An 8,759-nucleotide genomic window follows, 5' to 3' on the forward strand; every position below is an offset into this window, starting at 1 on the left:
CTCTAGCTCTGCTTATATAATGGATTGCAAACATCTATGGGACATTTCCATGAGAAATTAAGATGGGGAATTTTAAAAGCTGTCATATTCAAGTATAAATATAAACGTTTTGTCAAGTGAAATTTATGTACAGTATATATATCCCTTAATCACAAAAAAAAAGTCTCTGATGGCTTCACAGGTCCAAATTGCACCAAAATCATTGCCATCCCTTAGTTTAGACCCCCTCCCCCATCCGGGCAAGGATAAATTCTGAGAAAACAGATGTAGGGGAAAAAGAAGCAACCTTGAAATGGAATCATAAATTGAGGGATCTGCCATTCAGAATGAAGAGGCTGCAATGGATGCCGAGTGGGCAAAAGCACTCACATGATATGATACTTTACAATGTTGAAACAACATGAAAGTCAATTTAATGAAAAGGAGTTTAGCATGTTATGGCATGGTACACGGCTGGTTAGCACATCTCCCTCAGAGTTCTGAGGATCTAGGTTCAAATCTGGGCTTGCCTGTGTGCAGTTCTCCCTGTGCCTGTGGATTTTCTCTGGGTACTCCAATATCCTCCCACATCCCAATAACATGCCTGGTAGGATGATCTGAGACTCTTAATTACCTGTAGGTGGGAATTTGAGTGTGAATGGTTATGTGTGGCCTATATTTTTGGCTGGCGAACACTTTAGGCTGTACCCCGCCTCTCGCCTGAAATAGCTGGCAGAGGTTCCAGCACCCCAGCATCCCTCGTGAGGATCAGCGGTACGAAAATTAACAAAAAAAACACACAGACCATTTGAATATGGTAAAAAAAAGTCACATTCAAAATATGAAAGGAAAGGAGCCCTGTATTACATTATGGAAACTATCTGTACATGTGATGGAGGAATTGACAGTGCTGATAGGGGGGCATAGGCTCAATAGCACTGTACTGCAGTCTCCTATGCTCTGTGTATTTGATTCAGAAATAGGATAGATATTCAACTATCTTTGCATGAAATATTGTTTAGTCAGGATTACTCTAAAATGTTTTCAAATATATGTGTTTAAGTTCCTTATTCGGAGTCAAATTGTTGGTTTATTGGAGTTAATTCCTGTTGATTCTCAACTTTGAAAATTCCCAGAATTTTTGCAACTTGACGTCTAGCTCATTTTCATCAGATATTTTCCGCTCCAACTTTGAATTTTGTGTAGTTATGCCTCGCAGAGACCCGAGAATGTGGCACAAAACTGCAGCCCGTCATCTCAGTGTGTGCGCGTGTGTGTGTGCATCCATGCTCGCATGCAGGCAGCCCAGGTGGTGCTCATTGCCCTGTTTGAGCTCAACACCCCAGAGTTCACCATGCTACTTGGGGCTCTGCCCAAAACCTTCCAAGATGGGACAACCAAGCTGTTGCACAACCACCTGAAGAGCAGGAGTGGCATCAGCATGGTAACGCCTGCCTGTGCGCACAGACCCACTAACAGGGATTTCAAATTTCAGCTTTCATGGAGACTTGTGTTGTCATTTGCAGACATCTCCCATGAGCTCGACAGGTCAAACAGCTCCGCGCCAGCCCAGCAGCCGCAGCAGCCCGCTGACATCTCCCACCACCTGCTCCCATGGGGGGCTTTCTCCCAGGTACATGTGTCAAATAAATATCAATTCAGATTTTACTGCTTCTCCCATAGAGCCTGTCGGGAATTTGGATCTTAATTACTTGCTTTTAGCTACAAATGGCTAATGTAGCACAGTGTTGCTTCTTATTTGACACTTATCTCAAGTCTGCCCTGGCTTGCAGCCACAGCTTCTTTTTACACTTTGTCATCAGTCATCTGATATGTGGAGTCCTATAGATTGTAAATTGAGTTTCAAAGTTCTTTCTTTCATCATTATCGCTAAAATGGAAATGAAGTATTCCTACGTAAGGTGGAAGTTCACACGAGTGTGCGGCTATTCATTGTACAAGATTAAATTGTAGCTTTCTATTTATAAAAAAAAAAAAAAAAGAGAAAATTGGCATTTTCTGAAACTATTGACAGGTAGGACTAAGGGTCAAAAGTTATTTTGACAAGGAAGAGGATTAATTGATTGGCTTTCCTGAACATGTCTGGGTTTCGATAATATGTATGCTGGAGAATCTGACAAACGACTGTATTTATGATTTAAACTACTTGAGGTTATTTGATATTTTCCACCAAATTATTGAGCATTTTGGGGGTTCATCCACAGTGATTTGTTTCTTCAAAACCAAACGACTCGTGGACAATTTAGTCTTCAATCAGCCTAGCATGCATGATTTTGGACCTGGAGATAACATGCAAAATCCACACAGAAAGATCCGAGCTGAGATTCAAAACCAAAAAAGTTCAATTGTAAAGCAGTTCTGTTAGCCGCCACTCCAGACAGGCTGAACAACTACTTTGGTATGTATTTTAGTACACTGTACACCCACTAGGTTTACGTACACTGAGCAAAACCCTAACCCTGACACACTTTTATTTTTTGTCTTAATGTCTGAAGTCAAATCAGACTATACCTCTCCTGTTTCCGGTCAGTCAGGAATACCAAAATTATTGAGTTTTGTTAAATGCCACAATAATCGGAGAGAATTTTATTTTATTTTACTCGAGGTCAAAAGTTTACGTGCGCAAAAATTACTACGTCTTTAAAGAAAATGGGGAAGCCCAGATGATGAGGTCATGGCTTTAGAAGCTCCTGATAGGTGAACTGACAACGTGAGTTAGTTGACTGTACACCTAGGGACGTATTTACAGCCACAGCTCAAACACTGCTTCTTATTTTAAATCAGGGGACAATCAAAAGGTGCCACGTTCATCTGTTCAAACTGTGTTTTTGCTTCTGGCTTCAAGTCTACTTTGTCGTGCCTCTTCACGTACAAGCATTGGGGAAAGGGTTTTGTGTAATTGTTTTCATGCTGTCTTTTAGGGTAAACGCTTTGTTGTGGTACTCACTTTTTTGTCCAGATGTACTTGCACATTTTTATGAATGAACACAATTTGTTCTCATTTATGCAGCATGCTGGAGTATGACGGTGAGAACCTGAACTCTGAGGAGATCGACAGTTCTCTGCGTAGTGTCACTGAAGCAATCCGGAACTTCAGTTACCGTAGCCAAGAAGAGGCGATAGAGCCACAAAAGCGAGATGGAACACGGGACGCTATGGTGAATGGAACGGACAATTTATGTTGTTCTTTGTGTTATGCTGCCACGCCAAGTACTAATCAGTTTCTCTCAGTTTGGAGTTGGGGCTCCCACCCACGCTGACCTTAGGCTTTATGGCGATGTGGTGGATGCCGGTCGAACAGCCCTGGACAATAAGACTTCTTTACTGAACACACCTTTTCCACGCTCATTCACTCTGCAGCGTTTCAGAGAATACAACCCGCACAACTACGATGTTATGGAGCTGCGGCAACATGGTGCGTCACAGCTTAGTCTCACTGCATGCCATCAATCAACATTCTGTATACTATATGCTGAAATAACGATGATCTCCTCTCAGTTTACTTAAATATATTTCAGGTGAAATGTGGGCTTTATTTGTAGAATATAGTTATTTTATTTGCATTGAAAGATGTGCATACACAGGTGGATTGGGCCTTTTACCATCTTAGTAGAAGCGCATTTCATGATTCTGTGTTGTTGGCATGGATAAATACAATACATATGATAGTTACAATACATTATTTGGAGTGAAGAAATACAAACTTTTGTATCACCTGATGATCTCCAACAATACACACTGGTTCGGAATCACTCCTCTAAGTAAGTACGATTGATTCTTTTCCTATTGTCTTCAGCACGCCAGCAAGAATGCGTTGAAAATGAGATCCAGAACCCTAGAAACGTCCCAGGTAAATGCATATTGTAATATGATTGCTAGGTCACATGCAGAATTGCTCTGAATTACGCTTCCCTTTCAGGAGTGACCGAGCAACTGGTTGGGCAGCTGCTGAAGGAGCTGTCCCAGGGGGGCGGTGAGGAGCGCCGCGCCACCCTTTTGGAGCTGCTCAAGTTGGCGCGGGAGGACAGTCAAGTGGTTTGGGATGAACACTTCAAGGCCATTCTGTTGCTTCTCCTGGAGATGCTGAGTGATAAAGATGTAAAGAGCTGGGAATTTTAAAGTTGGAAACTTTACATGTGATTAGACCAGGAATTTACAAAATTGAAGGTTGAGTCTTAAAAAGGAACTTGAATATAGTGTATATTGTAGCATAATCCTGACCTAAAGTTTAGTAGTACTTTAAAGTACTAGTTCCCCAATTTATCACTTTTTACAGTTATGAGCTATTGTAAGAACATATATATATATATTTCAATTTGTTGCTAGCCAAAATTGAGTCACCAGTGAGCTTTAGAAAAGTGATTTAAAAAGAAAAAGATCAATTAAGGTTCTGTAATGTCATAGTATGTGGGTAAGGAGAGCTATCTATTTTTGGAACGGATTACGCTCTTTACATGTAAAATGCGCTTGTACTTACAAAAAAAAAAAATTACATTCTGAAATGACTTCCGGAACGACTTAACTTTGTAAGTAGAGGTACCACTGTATTTGAATGATACCTTTCCATTAAAGTACAATCAATTTCCAGTTTAATCTAAAATTTGATTTGTGAATCTAATTTGGAGTATTTTCACTTTCCCACGTAAATTCTATTTTGGGGCTCCTCAGTACATGATCCGAGCGCTGGCCTTGAGAGTCTTGAAGGAGATCTTGAGAAATCAACCATCCCGCTTCAAGAACTATGCCGAGCTCACCATCATGAAGACACTGGAAGCTCATAAAGACTCGCAGAAGGAAGTGAGCGACATCTTTTGGCAGATACTCAAAAATGGTAACTTGCTTGATTTGGTCTAACATTCGCATCTATCCGTTAAAGGTGGTGCGTGCTGCAGAGGAGGCTGCATCCACACTGGCGGTCTCAATCCACCCGGAGCAGTGCATCAAGGTGCTTTGTCCCATTGTGCAGACGGCAGACTACCCAATCAATTTGGCCGCAATCAAGATGCAGACAAGGGCCATCGAACGCATCACAAAGGAGCCGCTGCATCAGCTGCTGCATGACATCATTCCAGGCTTACTGCAGGTGAAGCCGAAATTCACAGTGAGCCCGAATGGTGCCGGTGCTTCGTTTCCATGAGTTTGGCATGTTGTCATGTCGCAGGGCTACGACGACACTGAAAGCAGCGTGAGAAAGGCCAGCGTCTTCTGCCTCGTAGCCATCTATACTGTGATTGGCGAAGAACTCAAACCCTACCTGTCTCAGCTTACCGGCAGCAAGGTACCACCACCTCCATTTTGTTAGGCTTTCACCATACCGTGCAAGTGTACATTTTAGCTGGCCCAAGGCAGAAGTGAATTGAGCTCATGCTTGGTCTCCTAAGAACAATTACGTCAAAAGAACTTGGAGAATTAAGTAAGAACAGAAAAATGGGAAGGAGAACTCTGACTGTTCGGAGAAACAAAACGTTGGAATGTGCAGACCACTCAGAGTAGAATTAGGGTGTCAGATTGGATTTCCAAATGCACCGTTGTGAGCAGTGAAAATTTACAAATTACATATATTGGAATGAAAGTGGAGTTGGACCCCTGCATACTTGCAGTGTGGCACCTGCAGATTCACTTTACAGATTTTTTTTTTCTTTCTGCAACACCCGAAAATGCTTATTGGCAATTTATCCCAGGTAATTTGAGGTTTTGGGGAGTTTTAAACAAAACAAGAAAATTTCTACAGTAAAGAAAAATGTTTCCTTTTCCAGATGAAGCTGCTCAACCTCTACATTAAGAGGGCCCAGGCATCCACCAGCAATAGCAGCAGCTCTTCCGACATCTCTTCCTACTAACTTGCTTCTAACTTTTAACACATTCACCCTGTTAGCACCATTTTGGCATTTTTTTCTGCCATTTTCCACGTAATGCTATCTCATAGCAAAAATCAGCATCATGAAAGCGATATCATGAGTTTTTTTTCCATGATGTACGATGAAAACGGAAGATGTGCCTAAACAAGTCCCCCTTTCGTCGACCCTTCAAGTGGATCTTTTTGAAAATGTTCACCCTCCTGCATCAATTCATGAAAGAAAGCTGTTCATCTATGCACTTATTTTCCTGAAGTGCTGAATCACCAACTGCTGTCCCCTACTGAAAGCATCGACTGACTTCCTGGAAGATCAGAGAAAGGCGTGTCTTCAAAAAGATGGTTTGTCTTTGCAACAGAGGATCACTTGGCTGGCCAGTGACTTCAAGCTTAATAGACTTTTGGAGCCAAACAGTACATTTTTGTTCAAATGAAGTGAAACACACAATTTGAAGACACTACATTCCATTGTTTTCCATAGGACATTTAAGTGTCTTCCAGAATATTTAGAAAGAAATCTATATGCAGATTTAAGTCCTTTAATTTAATTAATAGGAGATTTGGTGACACACTTACGAATGTGTTAGTGTAGTTCATAAATGAAGTTCTTGAATTTCACTACTTACAAGTAGATGATCTTCTGATCCGCAATCCTGAGCTTGGTCCACAAATCAAACAATCATGTTACTGTTGAACCAATAGGTTAAGACCACTATCAATGTTTTCTATAGAACACTAAATATAAGGTCAATGTTGCAAACATAAGTTAGATGCTTTTAAAAGATGTTCTGAAAAGACACTTGTTAGATTTGAGTTTTAAAAAATACAAAACAGACAATCAGCATCTGAATTGGAAAAGCTTCCTGATGGTGACAATGACCTTGAGCCAGCCTGTGATCGTCAATGTTGTCCTCATGACCTTACTGCATTTCCTCTCAAAGATTGTAGTCCTGTCTTCCGCTGAAAAGGGAGTGGCGTTCTAAAATCAAACTTTGGACTTAATCACTAAGTCCAAGCGTTACAAGTAAATGTTTGGAAAGAAATAAAAACACAGCAATCATTTTGTACAAATGCACCTCATGTATGGCTCTGATCTGCATATCCTGGCATCACAATCTTTGAAGAGACAGCCTCCATTTTCCATGGCCTTGTCGCAGTGGGACTGTTAACGTTGAATGTTCCACTTTCGGTGTCATCTTGTACCCGTGCCTTTAGTTAGACACCTCTTTTCCTATAGTAGACCAAAGCTCGTCTTGGACCAAGCAGACTTGTGAGCGAAGAGAGGTTGTTAGTATCTTGCCAATAAAACCCATTGAAAGCACCTACACGCATGCACCCCTACCGTTCCCCACCACACAATGCTATATTTATATTCAGCAGACTGACTGCAAGTATTTATGTCACAATTGAGACTTAAATAAACTGAATTGCCATTGTCTGTTGACTTGTACTTTCCCTATCACTCTACCATGCTTAAGGGCTAATTACTGACTACTTTCCATCAGCAGATGGCGCTATGAGACGTTTATTCTAGACACCAAAATCTTGGAACAATACAAATATCACTGGATTCTTAGATAAGCTTTCTTTTTGGTCAAACAAAAAGTAGCTGTGACATAGTTAACGCTTCAAATTTTATTTATCACTACAGCCGCTTTTATCGCGTTCTTGGACTCCTAATGTTGCATAAATTTGCTCAGCGACCTGTCTGCAACATCAGTCATGTGACTTCGGGGTCAAAAGGAGCTGATTCGGCGAGTGTACACGAGATCCTAAATTTCACCTCAATAACCTAAAAATACCTAGCACATATTGTATTTTTTTTCCAACAAGAAACGAGGTATGTGCATTGCATTTTTTTTTTTTTTTTTTGCTGGAAAATATTTGGATAAATGTTTTAACAACCAACCCAGTTACAAAATAAGTCAAGGCCACAAGTGCTGAAACTAAAAGTTCCCGAATGTTCTGTAATAGCCTGAGGTAGGAAGTAAGGTAAGTAAGTCACATTTGTGCAAAGCAAGTCAAGTCACACTACTACTCGAGTCGCAACATATATTGACGTAGTGTTTTTCCACACCCCCCTCCCCCATAAATCATAACAAAAACATTCACACCCTGAAAAAGTTAAATGAACAACAGCACTATTATGAGTTATTGTATTTATTGCTGTGAGTAGTTATAAAGTTGCACCTTAAACTCAATTTAACTGAGCTTTATTTGTGAACAAACTATCCTGCGTACATGGTGATGACAGCCTTGTACGCTTCTTATGATAACACAAGCAACGGTCAAAGGTTTTATGTTGGCAAAAAATAATATGTACCTAAATGGCTAATGGGAGAAGTTCAACACTGTTGTTCTTGTGTCTGCTGCCTGAATTTTCAAGCCATGCTGGTTGACATCTACTTCTTGCAGACTTTGTCGACAACATGAAATATTTAAATCCAAATTGTGCCGTTTGGAGCTCCTTCCATGGTTGTTCATGCAGGTGGTGACTTAATACTGACAAAATGTACAACAGCGCAGACTGTGCTGCCAGGTTGGCGTGACTAACCCCTCCCCCCCAGAAAAATGTCCATCTCTCACGAGGGTCGCAGAAGTACTGGGGGCAATCAACTAGTCGTCAGCCATTTGCAGGGCACATGTAAACAACTACTCACATTCACACCTCAGGGCCATTTAGAATCTTCAATCAACCTATATAGATCACCGATGGTGTAGTGGTGCATACACCTGACTTTGGTGCAGGCAGTGTAAAAAGAAAGAGAACCATAAGTCCCATTTGCAGTTTGCCACAAGACATATAGGGGACACCACAAACGTGGAAGAAAGTGCTTATTTGGTCAAATGAGACCACAGCAGAAGTTTTTGGCCTGAACGCAAAGCGCTGTGTGGTGGAAATCCAA

At 41.1% G+C, this 8,759-nt stretch overlaps 1 protein-coding gene across 6 annotated transcripts in view; it reads left to right on the plus strand.

The window, feature by feature from the left end:
• The window catches only part of LOC133507302 (CLIP-associating protein 1-B-like), a 28,562-nt gene extending 21,271 nt beyond the window's left edge, over positions 1–7,291 (plus strand). For all 6 annotated transcript variants that reach the window (XM_061832209.1, XM_061832246.1, XM_061832215.1 and 3 more), the window contains 10 exons: positions 1,280–1,423; positions 1,506–1,612; positions 3,010–3,157; positions 3,231–3,414; positions 3,796–3,849; positions 3,919–4,097; positions 4,668–4,796; positions 4,876–5,082; positions 5,161–5,277; positions 5,756–7,291. In XM_061832209.1, coding sequence (XP_061688193.1) covers positions 1,280–1,423; positions 1,506–1,612; positions 3,010–3,157; positions 3,231–3,414; positions 3,796–3,849; positions 3,919–4,097; positions 4,668–4,796; positions 4,876–5,082; positions 5,161–5,277; positions 5,756–5,839 — 1,353 coding nt within the window. In that variant the 3' untranslated portion in view covers positions 5,840–7,291. The remainder of the gene's footprint in view (positions 1–1,279; positions 1,424–1,505; positions 1,613–3,009; positions 3,158–3,230; positions 3,415–3,795; positions 3,850–3,918; positions 4,098–4,667; positions 4,797–4,875; positions 5,083–5,160; positions 5,278–5,755) is intronic.
• The last annotated feature ends 1,468 nt before the right edge of the window (positions 7,292–8,759 follow it).

Source organism: Syngnathoides biaculeatus, chromosome 2, assembly GCF_019802595.1.
Source record: "Syngnathoides biaculeatus isolate LvHL_M chromosome 2, ASM1980259v1, whole genome shotgun sequence".
Taxonomy (NCBI): Eukaryota; Metazoa; Chordata; class Actinopteri; order Syngnathiformes; family Syngnathidae; genus Syngnathoides; species Syngnathoides biaculeatus.